The sequence below is a fragment of the Pseudophryne corroboree genome, chromosome 8 (assembly GCF_028390025.1).
Source record: "Pseudophryne corroboree isolate aPseCor3 chromosome 8, aPseCor3.hap2, whole genome shotgun sequence".
Lineage (NCBI taxonomy): Eukaryota > Metazoa > Chordata > Amphibia > Anura > Myobatrachidae > Pseudophryne > Pseudophryne corroboree.
In genome coordinates, this window is record NC_086451.1 from 72,847,392 (window position 1) to 72,865,208 (window position 17,817).

Below are 17,817 nucleotides of genomic sequence, written 5' to 3' on the forward strand. Positions count from 1 at the left end.
CCTCTCTACTTTGCTATTTACCTATTGTCTCCATTTTAACTCGGCAACTTGCGAGCTCGTGCTTCTTCCCAACGTTGTGTCTCTCTTTCTTCTAAAACTATCTAATCTCTTTTATATTTAACCTCTAGATGTGACTATGACACGATATGTACCTCTACTCCTTTACTACTTATTTGGGAGTTATTCGAAGCGCTCACTTTTATGCTGGCTACATAGCCACGTGTACACCGATTGTATCTCTGTTAACTTGTTATATACTTTTTATATGCTTTTCCCTTTCAATAAAAAAACTACATGATTGGAAAAAAAGAAATTAAAGCATGGACTCCAACAAAATGGCTGCCTCCACTGTGTGCAAGTACACTTTTATTAAACTTTCTCCAATATCGTGTACAGGAATTTTTAAATTAAATTTTAACATTTGCATGATTTTTAATTCCCATGTAAACTTTAATCTACAAGCTAAAAAAGAGGGAATACACTAAATACTAGTTGCTTTGTCATTTGGGAACAACCTAAATGCATGTATATGGATATTATATACTGTACTGCCTACTGGTATCACTTGCAAGAAGTATAAAATTAACTATAATTGTAGACCCAGATGGTAATACACGTGATATGTTATTAAAAAAAAAAAAATCACTTCAAGTCTTGCAAATGCTGGCAAATATTGTAATCTCATGCATAGAGCATATTGTATATTTGTGCTTCTAAATCATTGTTATATATTGCATTCTCATGAAGATTGCTTATGCGGAAGCTGCCGAGGCAGATTTTTTTGGGTGTCAACATCAATTTTGCTTCCGTGATGTCATTGGCTCCCAGTGAATGGATAGGCTGCTTGTTCGTGAATATAGTCTCACACCACAAAATGGCTGCCACCACTGTGTGAAGCTGACAGTTGCATTTTTATTGAAGGATGAGGCCTGCTTGCATCTATTATCCTCAGGTAGAAAGCAGAAATGATAGTCTCAGAAAAACGTTGAAGTCCTAAATATAATATTAGGTTTCTATTCAAGCACATTCCTGCAAGCACTTACATTTTACAAACTGGATTTGGACTGGAAGTTGTGCAGCAAATAGGCAGCTTGCATCCCTCCTGGTAACCAGTTACTCCAGGTCACCGATGCTTGTACTTTGGCATAAGCTTCTGCATTCTTCATAGTTTTCATGCGCTTGTTATTCCCCAAAACAGTAAGTGTCCTTCAAATTTTTTTTATTACATATAATTTGCATGAAGGAAGCGTAAGGCATTTGAAATGTGAGAAAGTTGTGCTTCACCTCTTAAAGGCACAACATATAGCAGTGACATCACAAGGGGGGTGCGGGCCGCACCCGGGTGTTACCCGCAGAGGAGTGACACCAAAATGCCAGCTCCTGCTCGATGACAGGAATCGAGTGCTGCACTGTAACATTACATGCAGCACCCGGGTCCTGTCACAGTGAAGGAGCCGGGAAGTGCAGACACACAGTCTCCGAGAGTCAAAGCCACACCCCTCCGCTAAGCCACTCCCTTTTTCATGGCATGCCCCGGCAATGCCGCACTGGGTGTCACTGGGGTGAGTGACACCTCTGTATATGGGGATTCTTCCAGTGTGAAGGCCAGTATAGAAGCTTTGGCATATGAAGTATTACACAGTATGCGTCTCTACCCAATGACACAATCTCTGCGAATAGCGGGAGGGACTGACCGTGGAGAATTCCTGCCCGCGGTAACGCAAACTCTTCCACACATGCTCCAGTCTTTTCTTCAAGCCGTAGACTGTGAATATGTCAATTATCCCGATGAAGTATCGTAATTCTGGGCCATCCATCACATGCAGCGGGTTTCTGTAGTTGGGGAGCAAGCGCCGATTTTGTGCCATGACGTCGGAAATATTGGACACAGTGCTGGCCTGCTGGCCAATTTTCTTCATGGGCAGGCGTCTTCCAGAAGTCATTTCCGGGGTCCCACTAAAATCCGTCCCCCCTTCCTCTTTTTCCACGGATTCACCCTCCTCATCGACAGTGCCAGGAACAGATGCGCAGTTAGAGGTGGTCGGACTGCCTGTCCCATTTACAGACCTGTGAATCACATAGGAAGCAATTAGTTTTTTTAATAAAACATGAAAAATATATATTTTTAAATCAAAACCAAACAAAACATAAATAAACCCACTTATACATATTATAAATAGACCAATTAAAAGCACAGCGCTCATAATTAAAGATGGATATTCAAATTAGAATTTTTGGCTTTGGTAATACTGGGGAATGTTAGTAATAACTCCTGTCTTTCAATTGGACACAGTGGGGGTCATTCAGAGTTAATCGTAGCTGTGCTAAATTTAGCACAGCTACGATCATCCTTAACATGCGCATGAGACGTCACACAGCTGCCGCGGCCTGCCCCCCCAACGGTCCGCTCCACGCCTGCGTTGGCCAGACCGCGCCCCCTAAACGGCCAACGCAGGCGTCCAGCCCCCTCGCACCCCGCGACCGCCTCTGCCTGTCAATCAGGCAGAGACGATCGCTACTGAACAATGGCCTTCGGCTGTCCGGCATGCGCCGGCGTACTGCGGCGCCGGCGCATGCACAATTCCGACCCGTTCGCTGCGATAAACTGCAGCGAGCGATCAGGTCGGAATGACCCCCAGTGTGCGGAGATGTTGGGGAACTATTTCCTAGCATAGAAAAAAAAATTATCTATAAAAGCTTCTATCATAATTAGTGCCAATTATATCATTATCTATGAATATGGAATACATAACGTCATGAATATCCCTCTCGTATGTCAGGAGAAAGGGACAGAATAAAATCACATGAAGAAGAATTCCCATCTCTGCGTATAATCTAAATCATGAGCCACAAACAGTTATTCCTTTTTATAGAGTCCAGCAGGGTAATAATAACCTGTAAGTAAATTAATTAGAGCAATTGATCTCAGGAACATGTGACAGATTCCACAATTTCCTCCCAATAATAAGAAGACATTGGGGTATATTTACTAAAATTCGTATTTTTCAGAATGAGATTAAAGTTTAAACACGAATGACATCGAATGTGTGAATTTGCAACTTTTTGAATTTATTACGCCTCATTTACTATGCTGTCGTGTTTTGATTATTTTCATTTTTCAATGTCGATGTCATTCGTGTTTTTCCAAGGTAGAATGCGGCCGATTATGTGTTTTTGCGGCCGTGTTGTTTGGTTTTTTTACGAATGCGCCATTTTTCATTTACGGCAGTGTTTTTCCGTTCCCGGCCGCGTTTTTTTCCTAAGTTTCGTTTTTGTCACTCGTCCGTGATTGGTTTGATTCGTGATGGAGGAGTGTCTGTGCTCATTACTATAAAACCGCCCCAAACCGTCCGCTCCTCGTGGGTTTAGCTAGTGGAGAGGTGAGAGGAAGGTGTGTTTGGAGTTGGTGAGTTGTTAGGAGTTTTTGGTGGTTTTGAGGAGGTTCTTTGCGATTGTTGAGTGCTCTACTGTGTGTGTAAGTAGTCTTGTCATACTTGTTGTGTAGTTATTTAAAAGTCTGTCTAGTTTTTTGTCTTTGTTTTTTTTTTTACGTCTATTGTCATTGTTTGTGAGTGAGTGAGTGTGTGTGTGTGTGTGTGTGTGTGTGTGTGTGTGTGTGTGTGTGTGTGTGTGTGTGTGTGTGTTGGTGTGTAGTGGTAGTGGAGGAGTGTGTTGTGTTTTTTTTTCTCAGTGTTATTTGTTGTTTGTCCTGAATATGTCCCAGTCAGAGGTGAGTGTGGTGGAGGAGGTGAGTGAGGTGGAGGAGGTGAGTGAGGTGGAGGAGATGAGTGAGAGGGAGGAGGTGAGTGAGGTGGAGGAGGTTAGTGAGGAGGAGGGGGAGGTTGCTGCTGCGGCCTCGGCTGATAGTGACAGTGATGGTGCTGTGGCTCCGCAGCCACGCACCACTACAAAGACGAGCCGCAATGTCAAATTCAGCTACGCAGAGAATATGGCATTGGTGCGGGAGCTGATGAGGCATCATCGACAGCTGTTTGGCCATGATGCTGCTAAGGTTTCTTCACGCAGGAAGACTGTTCTGTGGGGGAAGGTAGTTGCGGCAGTTAATAGTGAGGGTGTGGTGAGGAGGACCGAGGACACGTGTCGTAAGCGATTCTACGACATCAAGCGCCGTGTCAAGGCTAAGATGTCTAAGGAGGCTAAATCGGCCCGCCAAACGGGGTGCACACCCCTTCCGAGCGGCATATCGGGATTGGGAGGAGCCTGTGCGTACTCCGATTCCGCCAGAAGTGGTTGGTGCGACTCATGTCCGGGATTCGGATCGCCCAAGGCAGGATGGTGAGTTTTTTTGGGGGGGGGTTATTTTTAATTAAAACATCTGTGCTTTGTCCTTAGTTGTCTGAAATGTCTTCTAGCTAATTGTGATTGTAAGTTGGTTCATTCTTCTACTGTGTTGGTGATGTAGTTTTAATCAGAAATAGTTATGTTTTTATCCTTTGTATTGTCAATTTAGCAGGTGGCCTTGGGCTTTTTCTGGTGTTTTAATACAAAAGTAAATTGTTGTTGGTGTCTTTAAAAGAAGTGTGAGTCATGTGTTTTAGCAATTTTTTTTATTAAAAATATTTACAATGGACTTATGGTTATTGTGTGTTGTCTGGGTTGTCCTTTGTGTGGTTGATGTGATTTGTCATGCATATTTGTTTTTGATAATTACAATTTTGCAAATAGATTTGGGGATAGTGTTTGGTTGTTAGCAGCGAAAAAATGTAACATACAGAGCAATATTCTGGTTGTGTTAAGCTACCACATTTGGGTTTTAAGTAGTATAATATTGTGAATTTTGCACCTTTGTGTATGGATTGGTTGGTGTAATTGTTTCATAATTGAACTATACACACCCAATGAAGTCAGACAGAAAAGCATAAGCATAGTTTTGTTTACTTCTCATCAGGTTCCTCATATGTTTACATCACAATAAGGATTTTGCATAAACATAATAGTATGTTCATAAGGACATTCTTCATATTTGTACAGTACGAAAGAGACGCAGCACAGCCAGGCCACAACCCACACTGCCAAGAGATGCAGATGCTGGCGATGCAGGTAAGAATGTAGTCTATACACATATTCGGAAAACACATAGAAAAGCAGAATGTTAATGTTTATCTTATCACATAGGTTCTTCTTCAGCAAACCCCACTCCACTAAGGCGCACATCACAGGGCTCGGATACTCAACATAGGAGGCCAACCAAGAGACGCCGTCTTGAGGCTGAATCACCAGCAGCATCCTCACCACCCCAACGGCGCATCTCCGCAGTGTCAGCCCTGCCACCACAAGCCATTTTGGCCAGCCCACAAAGCGAGGATCCACAATCCCCTCAGCTGTCTGGTGAGTAAACATAACAATTACTTGTAAAGAAGTTAAAAAACAGTGTGGTAGATGTATTAACCTGGAGAAGGCATAAGGAAGTGATAAACCAGTGATATGTGCAAGGTGATAAAGGCAGCAGCCAAACAAATCCTAACTGTTAATTTACATATTGGATCTGATTGGCTGGTGCCTTTATCCCCTTGCACATATCACTGGTTTATCACTTCCTTATGTCTTCTCCAGGTTAATTCATCTGCCCCTCTGTTTGTGCACAGCAAAAAAAATGTGGCACAAATAAACAGTCATCCTTGTAATAATCACCAACAGCAAGCACATGGGGGTAAGGTATTTTTTGGGGGGTTAATTTTCAGATGTGATGTTGGGCATAGCAACAAAAATGTTTATTTTTAATCTTTGCTAGAAACAGCTACATAAATTTTAAGTCTCATCCAATTGTTTTGCATGTCCAACATCACCAGTTCTAAACATAGGCCACCTTAAGACTTTTTCCCCCATTGTTAATGTATTCATTTTTTACCACTATATTTGTTTAAGTTTTGGCCAGACCACTGACTGCCTTGAACAATGTATGAGTGTATTGCTCAACACATTTATTGTATTGTGTGTGTTGTACAAAAGGAAGCTTCATACACAATATGTAAATGTAGTAATTTGTATTTGTTAGAGTTCTCCGTTTTCGCACATTAATTATGGCTCAGAGTCCAACAATTCCCTCAAACATTTTTCAACTGAGTAGTGAACGTTAGAAGCCACATATTTATACAAAAAGGTGAGCAACATAGTTAAGTTTAGGCCACAATCTATTTATCAATTCCAACATGAATATGGGCCCTCATTCCGAGTTGTTCGCTCGGTATTTTTCATCGCATCGCAGTGAAAATCCGCTTAGTACGCATGCGCAATGTTCGCACTGCGACTGCGCCAAGTAACTTTACTATGAAGAAAGTATTTTTACTCACGGCTTTTTCTTCGCTCCGGCGATCGTAATGTGATTGACAGGAAATGGGTGTTACTGGGCGGAAACACGGCGTTTTAGGGGCGTGTGGATAAAAACGCTACCGTTTCCGGAAAAAACGCAGGAGTGGCCGGAGAAACGGTGGGAGTGCCTGGGCGAACGCTGGGTGTGTTTGTGACGTCAACCAGGAACGACAAGCACTGAACTGATCGCACAGGCAGAGTAAGTCTGGAGCTACTCTGAAACTGCTAAGTAGTTAGTAATCGCAATATTGCGCATACATCGGTCGCAATTTTAAGAAGCTAAGATTCACTCCCAGTAGGCGGCGGCTTAGCGTGTGTAACTCTGCTAAATTCGCCTTGCGACCGATCAACTCGGAATGAGGGCCCTTAAGAAGTAATGCATGTTGACGTAAAGCTATAATAAGACCAATGCAAAATATTGACTAAATAGTTGCTGTCTTCAACCCCATACAGAACCACCCATCATGGCCGAGGATGCCCAGCAGGAAAGTGACCAGCAGGATACGTACACACTACACCTGCAAGCGATAGATCCTACCCAGCCAACCACGCCACAGGACATACCCCAACCACCCCAAACATCCCACAGCCCCCAATTGAGCCCAACACCACCCCAGCAACAAATGGCCCCAGAGTTTTGGAGCAGTTGGGCCACACAACAGGCACAACACTATGCATGCCTGAACACCCACACCCAATACCTTGCCAGTCTGCCCCATCATCTGCCTAGACTCAGTCGAAACTCAGGCAGACTGATTGTTCAGGTTGGCAGAATTGCCAATTCAATGGAGCAGATGAGGCAGACAACAGCCAAATGCATGCCAATCTGCAACGCATCATGGATGAACAACAGCGGCAGCAACAAGCCCTCATTCAACTGATTCAACACAACCAAATGATTAACGAAACCCTGTCCAGAATTATTGCAAGCAACACTGCCGCTAATAGCCAACTCACTGCAAGCCTAAATAACCTCAGCCAAAGCCTTAATGTGTTGGCATCACACCAACTAAGCTCTAGCTCGGGAACAACTACACCAAGCCAGACCCCAGTTACCTCCCCAGTTAGACGCTCCAGCAGAACCTGGACCAACGAACCAGGGCACGCCTCTGCACCCAGCACACACAAAAAAAAAAAAAAATAATGACGGCTGCAGCAAATAGTTTGTTACAAATAATGTTTTTTGAATTGTTACACAAAAAATGCCTGTGTTCAGGGTAATAAATTATTCACACGTAATAATAAGAATTTACTTACCGATAATTCTATTTCTCATAGTCCGTAGTGGATGCTGGGAACTCCGTAAGGACCATGGGGAATAGCGGCTCCGCAGGAGACTGGGCACAAAAGTAAAAGCTTTAGGACTACCTGGTGTGCACTGGCTCCTCCCCCTATGACCCTCCTCCAAGCCTCAGTTAGGATACTGTGCCCGGACGAGCGTACACAATAAGGAAGGATTTTGAATCCCGGGTAAGACTCATACCAGCCACACCAATCACACCGTACAACCTGTGATCTGAACCCAGGTAACAGCATGATAACAGCGGAGCCTCTGAAAAGATGGCTCACAACAACAAAAACCCGATTTTTGTAACAATAACTATGTACAAGTATTGCAGACAATCCGCACTTGGGATGGGCGCCCAGCATCCACTACGGACTATGAGAAATAGAATTATCGGTAAGTAAATTCTTATTTTCTCTAACGTCCTAAGTGGATGCTGGGGACTCCGTAAGGACCATGGGGATTATACCAAAGCTCCCAAACGGGCGGGAGAGTGCGGATGACTCTGCAGCACCGAATGAGAGAACTCCAGGTCCTCCTCAGCCAGGGTATCAAATTTGTAGAATTTAGCAAACGTGTTTGCCCCTAACCAAGTAGCTGCTCGGCAAAGTTGTAAAGCCGAGACCCCTCGGGCAGCCGCCCAAGATGAGCCCACCTTCCTTGTGGAATGGGCTTTTACAGATTTTGGCTGTGGCAGGCCTGCCACAGAATGTGCAAGCCGAATTGTACTACAAATCCAACGAGCAATAGTCTGCTTAGAAGCAGGAGCACCCAGCTTGTTGGGTGCATACAGGATAAACAGCGAGTCAGATTTTCTGACTCCAGCCGTCCTGGAAACATATATTTTCAGGGCCCTAACTACGTCCAGCAACTTGGAGTCCTCCAAGTCCCTAGTAGCCGCAGGTACCACAATAGGCTGGTTCAAGTGAAACGCTGAAACCACCTTAGGGAGAAATTGAGGACGAGTCCTCAATTCTGCCCTGTCCGTATGAAAAATTAGGTAAGGGCTTTTATAGGATAAAGCCGCCAATTCTGAGACACGCCTGGCTGAAGCCAGGGCTAACAGCATTACCACTTTCCATGTGAGATATTTTAAGTCCACAGTGGTGAGTGGTTCAAACCAATGTGATTTTAGGAACCCCAAAACTACATTGAGATCCCAAGGTGCCACTGGAGGCACAAAAGGAGGCTGTATATGCAGTACCCCCTTGACAAACGTCTGAACTTCAGGAACTGAAGCCAGTTCTTTCTGGAAGAAAATCGACAGGGCCGAAATTTAAACCTTAATGGACCCTAATTTTAGGCCCATAGACAGTCCTGTTTGCAGGAAATGCAGGAAACGACCCAGTTGAAATTCCTCTGTAGGGGCCTTCCTGGCCTCACACCACGCAACATATTTACGCCAAATACGGTGATAATGTTGCACGGTTACATCCTTCCTGGCTTTGATCAGGGTAGGGATGACTTCATCCGGAATGCCTTTTTCCTTCAGGATCCGGCGTTCAACCGCCATGCCGTCAAACGCAGCCGCGGTAAGTCTTGGAACAGACAGGGTCCCTGCTGGAGCAGGTCCTTTCTTAGAGGTGGAGGCCACGGGTCCTCCGTGAGCATCTCTTGAAGTTCCGGGTACCAAGTCCTTCTTGGCCAATCCGGAGCCACGAGTATAGTCCTTACTCCTCTCCTTCTTATGATTCTCAGTACCTTGGGTATGAGAGGCAGAGGAGGGAACACATACACTGACTGGTACACCCACGGTGTTATCAGAGCGTCCACAGCTATTGCCTGAGGGTCCCTTGACCTGGCGCAATATCTGTCTAGTTTTTTGTTGAGGCGGGACGCCATCATGTCCACCTTTGGTTTTTCCCAACGGTTCACAATCATGTGGAAGACTTCTGGGTGAAGTACCCACTCCCCCGGGTGGAGGTCGTGTCTGCTGAGGAAGTCTGCTTCCCAGTTGTCCACTCCCGGAATGAACACTGCTGACAGTGCTATCACATGATTTTCCGCCCAGCGAAGAATCCTTGCAACTTCTGCCATTGCCCTCCTGCTTCTTGTGCCGCCCTGTCTGTTTACGTGGGCGACTGCCGTGATGTTGTCCGACTGGATCAACACCGGCTGACCCTGAAGCAGAGGCCTTGCTTGACTTAGGGCATTGTAAATGGCCCTTAGTTCCAGGATATTTATGTGAACTGACGTTTCCATGCTTGACCACAAGCCCTGGAAATTTCTTCCTTGTGTGACTGCTCCCCAGCCTCTCAGGCTGGCATCCGTGGTCACCAGGACCCAGTCCTGAATGCCGAATCTGCGACCCTCTAGAAGATGAGCACTCTGCAACCACCACAGGAGAGACACCCTTGTCCTTGGAGACAGGGTTATCCGCTGATGCATCTGAAGATGCGATCCGGACCATTTGTCCAGCAGATCCCACTGAAAAGTTCTTGCGTGGAATCTGCCGAATGGAATCGCTTCGTAAGAAGCCACCATTTTTCCCAGGACCCTTGTGCATTGATGCACTGACACTTGGCCTGGTTTTAGGAGGTTCCTGACTAGCTCGGATAACTCCCTGGCTTTCTCCTCCGGGAGAAACACCTTTTTCTGGACTGTGTCCAGATTCATCCCTAGGAACAGCAGACGTGTCGTCGGAATCAGCTGCGATTTTGGAATATTTAGAATCCACCCGTGCTGTCGTAGTACTACTTGAGATAGTGCTACTCCGACCTCTAACTGTTCCCTGGACCTTGCCCTTATCAGGAGATCGTCCAAGTAAGGGATAATTAAGACGCCTTTTCTTCGAAGAAGAATCATCACATTTCGGCCATTACCTTGGTAAAGACCCGGGGTGCAGTGGACAATCCAAACGGCAGCGTCTGAAACTGATAGTGACAGTTCTGTACCACAAACCTGAGGTACCCTTGGTGAGAAGGGCAAATTGGGACATGGAGGTAAGCATCCTTGATGTCCAGAGACACCATATAGTCCCCTTCTTCCAGGTTCGCTATCACTGCTCTGAGTGACTCCATCTTGAATTTGAACCTTTGTATGTAAGTGTTCAAGGATTTCAGATTTAAAATAGGTTTCACCGAGCCGTCCGTCTTCGGTACCACAAACAGCGTGGAATAATACCCCTTTTCCTGTTGTAGGAGGGGTACCTTGATTATCACCTGCTGGGAATACAGCTTGTGAATGGCTTCCAATACCGCCTCCCTGTCGGAGGGAGACGTTGGTAAAGCAGACTTCAGGAACCGGCGAGGGGGAGACTTCTCGAATTCCAATTTGTACCCCTGAGATACTACCTGCAGGATCCAGGGGTCCACTTGCGAGTGAGCCCACTGCGCGCTGAAATTCTTGAGACGACCCCCCACCGTACCCGAGTCCGCTTGTAAGGCCCCAGCGTCATGCTGAGGACTTGGCAGAAGCGGGGGAGGGCTTCTGTTCCTGGGAAGAGGCTGCCTGCTGCAGTCTTTTTCCCCTTCCTCTGCCCCGGGGCAGAAATGAGTGGCCTTTTGCCCGCTTGCCCTTATGGGGATGAAAGGACTGAGCCTGAAAAGACGGTGTCTTTTTCTGCTGAGAGGTGACCTGGGGTAAAAAGGTGGATTTCCCAGCCGTTGCCGTGGCCACCAGGTCCGATAGACCGACCCCAAATAACTCCTCCCCTTTATACGGCAATACTTCCATATGCCGTTTGGAATCCGCATCACCTGACCACTGTCGCGTCCATAACCCTCTTCTGGCAGAAATGGACAGCGCACTTACTCTTGATGCCAGAGTGCAAATATCCCTCTGTGCATCTCGCATATATAGAAATGCATCCTTTAAATCAGGGGTGGGGAACCTTTGGCTCTCCAGCTGTTGTTGAACTACACATACCAGCATGCCCTGCTACAGTTTTGCTATTTGGCTATGCTTAAATGTTGCCGGGCATGCTGGGATCTGTAGTTCAACAACAGCTGGAGGGCCGCAGGTTCCCCACCCCTGCTTTAAATGCTCTATAGTCAATAATATACTGTCCCTGTCCAGGGTATCAATATTTTCAGTCAGGGAATCCGACCAAGCCACCCCAGCACTGCACATCCAGGCTGAGGCGATTGCTGGTCGCAGTATAACACCAGTATGTGTGTATATACTTTTTAGGATATTTTCCAGCTTCCTGTCACAACTGAGGGCCTGAGCTGACGGGAGGCAGCCTCAGTTGTAGGGGCTGAGATGTAACGGAACCTGGGAGGTTGTATCAGACCCCTAGACATGTAAGTAACATGTAGAATAACTGCCCGAAGGCGTGACCACGACAACCAGGATAAAAGTCAATGATGTTTATTATGACAAACTCCGTAACACAGCAGCAGTAAAAGGAAACATAAAAGTCAACAGAGGATAAATACAATTCCTGGGTCCTACAGGGTGACAAGGGCCACAGGCACTGGTAGTGTGAGACAGTTCTTATAATCTTCTAGTTGGAAAGTCCTTACCAGGCCTGACTGTAGCAATGGAGAGAACCCAGGATCGTACCAGCTGATGTTCCAGGAAAGGCTGGGCTGCTGAAGGTAAAACGGCTGCTGTGGATACTGGCTGGAACCAGACTGTTGTTGGTACGGAGTGGATACTGGCTGGAACCAGTTAAATAATAAACGAACTTGAGAGCGATGAAATAATAATGAAGTTTGGAGTTTGAGAGCGGTGAAATAATAATTCCGGTGGAGAGTGGTAAACTGCAGAAAAGGACACCGGCCCTTTAAGAGAAGCTATACACTGCTGGAAGCTGGGCTGGAAGCAGGTGATTGTTTAAGAGCGGTGAAATAATAATACCGGTGGAGAGTGGTAAACTGCAGAAAGGACACCGGCCCTTTAAGAGAAGCTGTACACTGCTGGAAGCTGGGCTGGAAGCAGGTGATTGTTGTAGCTGGAAACAGGTGAGTCCAGAATGGATCGGAGAGTCAGGCTACACCGCAGATGGAATGCTGGTGCGGGTCTCTATAGCAGAAGTCTGGAGACAGGAGCTGGAACCTGGAAGACAACCACAGGAGAGAGACAAACTGGAACTAGGTTAGACAACCAAAGCACTGACGCCTTCCTTGCTCAGGCACAGCTTACTTATACCTGCAGCAAGGAAGGGGTTGGCTAGGCAATTATGCAAATCAACAATACAGACAGCAGATTGGTGGAAATGCTCAGATGACAAAATCCAAGATGGCTGCGCCCATGCAGACACTTGGAGGGAAGTTTGGTTTGTAATCCATGTGAGAATTGAAACAGTAATGGCGACGCCGGCCACAGGAGACAGGAGACGCCAGACTGACAAGCGCACATTTAACCACGCGGGCACAGCGGAGGCCGCGGCTGATGAAATCACCACTCTGACATTCTGCATGTGGAAACTCAGGAACAGCGGGATCCGGACCTGGAACTAGAGATGAGCGGGTTCGGTTTCTTTGAATCCGAACCCGCACGAACTTCACTTTTTTTTCCACGGGTCCGAGCGACTCGGATCTTCCCGCCTTGCTCGGTTAACCCGAGCGCGCCCGAACGTCATCATGACGCTGTCGGATTCTCGCGAGGCTCGGATTCTATCGCGAGACTCGGATTCTATATAAGGAGCCGCGCGTCGCCGCCATTTTCACTCGTGCATTGAGATTGATAGGGAGAGGACGTGTCTGGCGTCCTCTCCATTAGAATAGAGATAGATAGATTAGATAGAGAGAGATTGTGCAGAGTCGCAGACAGAGTTAGTTTACCACAGTCAGTGACCAGTGCAGTTGCTAGTTAACTTTTATTTAATATAATATATCCGTTCACTTCTCTCTGCTATATCCGTTCTCTGCCTGAAAAAAAAAACGATACACAGCACAGTCAGTCACACAGTGTGACTCAGTCTGTGTGCACTCAGCTCAGCCCAGTGTGCTGCACAGTCATCAATGTATAAATTAAAAGCTTATAATTAATTGTGGGGGAGACTGGGGAGCACTGCAGGTTGTTAGCAGGAGCCAGGAGTACAATTATATTAATTAACAGTGCACACTTTTGCTGCAGGAGTGGTGACCAGTGCCTGACCACCAGTATAGTATTGTTGTATACTACTAATATCTCTTTAAATATCAACCAGTCTATATTAGCAGCAGACACAGTACAGTGCGGTAGTTCACGGCTGTGGCTACCTCTGTGTCGGCACACGGCAGGCAGTCCGTCCGACCAGAATTGTATTATTTATTATTATATACCTACCACCTAACCGTGGTTTTTTTTTCATTCTTTATACCGTCATAGTGTCATCCTAATTGTTACGAGTATACTACTATCTCTTTATCAACCAGTGTACAGTGCGGTAGTTCACGGCTGTGGCTACCTCTGTGTCGGCACACGGCAGGCAGTCCGTCCGACCAGAATTGTATTATTTATTATTATATACCTACCACCTAACCGTGGTTTTTTTTTCATTCTTTATACCGTCATAGTGTCATCCTAATTGTTACGAGTATACTACTATCTCTTTATCAACCAGTGTACAGTGCGGTAGTTCACGGCTGTGGCTACCTCTGTGTCGGCACACGGCAGGCAGTCCGTCCGACCAGAATTGTATTATTTATTATTATATACCTACCACCTAACCGTGGTTTTTTTTTCATTCTTTATACCGTCATAGTGTCATCCTAATTGTTACGAGTATACTACTATCTCTTTATCAACCAGTGTACAGTGCGGTAGTTCACGGCTGTGGCTACCTCTGTGTCGGCACACGGCAGGCAGTCCGTCCGACCAGAATTGTATTATTTATTATTATATACCTACCACCTAACCGTGGTTTTTTTTTCATTCTTTATACCGTCATAGTGTCATCCTAATTGTTACGAGTATACTACTATCTCTTTATCAACCAGTGTACAGTGCGGTAGTTCACGGCTGTGGCTACCTCTGTGTCGGCACACGGCAGGCAGTCCGTCCGACCAGAATTGTATTATTTATTATTATATACCTACCACCTAACCGTGGTTTTTTTTTCATTCTTTATACCGTCATAGTGTCATCCTAATTGTTACGAGTATACTACTATCTCTTTATCAACCAGTGTACAGTGCGGTAGTTCACGGCTGTGGCTACCTCTGTGTCGGCAGTCGGCAGGCAGTCCGTCCATCCATAATTGTATTATTATTATAATATATACCACCTAACCGTGGTTTTTTTTTCATTCTTTATACCGTCATAGTGTCATACTAGTTGTTACGAGTATACTACTATCTCTTTATCAACCAGTGTACAGTGCGGTAGTTCACGGCTGTGGCTACCTCTGTGTCGGCAGTCGGCAGGCAGTCCGTCCATCCATAATTGTATTATTATTATAATATATACCACCTAACTGTGGTTTTTTTTGCATTCTTTATACCGTCGTCATAGTGTCATACTAGTTGTTACGAGTATACTACTATCTCTTTATCAACCAGTGTACAGTGCGGTAGTTCACGGCTGTGGCTACCTCTGTGTCGGCAGTCGGCAGGCAGTCCGTCCATCCATAATTGTATTATTATTATAATATATACCACCTAACCGTGGTTTTTTTTTCATTCTTTATACCGTCGTCATAGTGTCATACTAGTTGTTACGAGTATACTACTATCTCTTTATCAACCAGTGTACAGTGCGGTAGTTCACGGCTGTGGCTACCTCTGTGTCGGCAGTCGGCAGGCAGTCCGTCCATCCATAATTGTATTATTATTATAATATATACCACCTAACCGTGGTTTTTTTTTCATTCTTTATACCGTCGTCATAGTGTCATACTAGTTGTTACGAGTATACTACTATCTCTTTATCAACCAGTGTACAGTGCGGTAGTTCACGGCTGTGGCTACCTCTGTGTCGGCAGTCGGCAGGCAGTCCGTCCATCCATAATTGTATTATTATTATAATATATACCACCTAACCGTGGTTTTTTTTTCATTCTTTATACCGTCGTCATAGTGTCATACTAGTTGTTACGAGTATACTACTATCTCTTTATCAACCAGTGTACAGTGCGGTAGTTCACGGCTGTGGCTACCTCTGTGTCGGCAGTCGGCAGGCAGTCCGTCCATCCATAATTGTATTATTATTATAATATATACCACCTAACCGTGGTTTTTTTATACCACCTAACCGTGGCAGTCCGTCCATAATTGTATACTAGTATCCAATCCATCCATCTCCATTGTTTACCTGAGGTGCCTTTTAGTTCTGCCTATAAAATATGGAGAACAAAAAAGTTGAGGTTCCAAAATTAGGGAAAGATCAAGATCCACTTCCACCTCGTGCTGAAGCTGCTGCCACTAGTCATGGCCGAGACGATGAAATGCCAGCAACGTCGTCTGCCAAGGCCGATGCCCAATGTCATAGTACAGAGCATGTCAAATCCAAAACACCAAATATCAGAAAAAAAAGGACTCCAAAACCTAAAATAAAATTGTCGGAGGAGAAGCGTAAACTTGCCAATATGCCATTTACCACACGGAGTGGCAAGGAACGGCTGAGGCCCTGGCCTATGTTCATGGCTAGTGGTTCAGCTTCACATGAGGATGGAAGCACTCAGCCTCTCGCTAGAAAACTGAAAAGACTCAAGCTGGCAAAAGCACCGCAAAGAACTGTGCGTTCTTTGAAATCCCAAATCCACAAGGAGAGTCCAATTGTGTCGTTTGCGATGCCTGACCTTCCCAACACTGGACGTGAAGAGCATGCGCCTTCCACTATTTGCATGCCCCCTGCAAGTGCTGGAAGGAGCACCCGCAGTCCAGTTCCTGATAGTCAGATTGAAGATGTCAGTGTTGAAGTACACCAGGATGAGGAGGATATGGGTGTTGCTGGCGCTGGGGAGGAAATTGACCAGGAGGATTCTGATGGTGAGGTGGTTTGTTTAAGTCAGGCACCCGGGGAGACACCTGTTGTCCGTGGGAGGAATATGGCCGTTGACATGCCAGGTGAAAATACCAAAAAAATCAGCTCTTCGGTGTGGAGGTATTTCACCAGAAATGCGGACAACAGGTGTCAAGCCGTGTGTTCCCTTTGTCAAGCTGTAATAAGTAGGGGTAAGGACGTTAACCACCTCGGAACATCCTCCCTTATACGTCACCTGCAGCGCATTCATAATAAGTCAGTGACAAGTTCAAAAACTTTGGGTGACAGCGGAAGCAGTCCACTGACCAGTAAATCCCTTCCTCTTGTAACCAAGCTCACGCAAACCACCCCACCAACTCCCTCAGTGTCAATTTCCTCCTTCCCCAGGAATGCCAATAGTCCTGCAGGCCATGTCACTGGCAAGTCTGACGAGTCCTCTCCTGCCTGGGATTCCTCCGATGCATCCTTGCGTGTAACGCCTACTGCTGCTGGCGCTGCTGTTGTTGCCGCTGGGAGTCGATGGTCATCCCAGAGGGGAAGTCGTAAGCCCACTTGTACTACTTCCAGTAAGCAATTGACTGTTCAACAGTCCTTTGCGAGGAAGATGAAATATCACAGCAGTCATCCTACTGCAAAGCGGATAACTGAGTCCTTGACAACTATGTTGGTGTTAGACGTGCGTCCGGTATCCGCCGTTAGTTCACAGGGAACTAGACAATTTATTGAGGCAGTGTGCCCCCGTTACCAAATACCATCTAGGTTCCACTTCTCTAGGCAGGCGATACCGAGAATGTACACGGACGTCAGAAAAAGACTCACCAGTCTCCTAAAAAATGCAGTTGTACCCAATGTCCACTTAACCACGGACATGTGGACAAGTGGAGCAGGGCAGGGTCAGGACTATATGACTGTGACAGCCCACTGGGTAGATGTATGGACTCCCGCCGCAAGAACAGCAGCGGCGGCACCAGTAGCAGCATCTCGCAAACGCCAACTCTTTCCTAGGCAGGCTACGCTTTGTATCACCGCTTTCCAGAATACGCACACAGCTGAAAACCTCTTACGGCAACTGAGGAAGATCATCGCGGAATGGCTTACCCCAATTGGACTCTCCTGTGGATTTGTGGCATCGGACAACGCCAGCAATATTGTGTGTGCATTAAATATGGGCAAATTCCAGCACGTCCCATGTTTTGCACATACCTTGAATTTGGTGGTGCAGAATTTTTTAAAAAACGACAGGGGCGTGCAAGAGATGCTGTCGGTGGCCAGAAAAATTGCGGGACACTTTCGGCGTACAGGCACCACGTACAGAAGACTGGAGCACCACCAAAAACTACTGAACCTGC

The 17,817-nt window shown here is 46.0% G+C and overlaps 1 protein-coding gene across 8 annotated transcripts in view; it reads right to left on the reverse strand.

The window, feature by feature from the left end:
• Positions 1-340: 340 nt before the first annotated feature.
• Positions 341-17,817, reverse strand: part of PIP5KL1 (phosphatidylinositol-4-phosphate 5-kinase like 1) — a 158,594-nt gene continuing 141,117 nt past the window's right edge. For all 8 annotated transcript variants that reach the window (XM_063936655.1, XM_063936656.1, XM_063936654.1 and 5 more), the window contains one exon: positions 341-2,067. In XM_063936655.1, the coding sequence (XP_063792725.1) occupies positions 1,635-2,067 (433 nt within the window). In that variant the 3' untranslated portion in view covers positions 341-1,634. The remainder of the gene's footprint in view (positions 2,068-17,817) is intronic.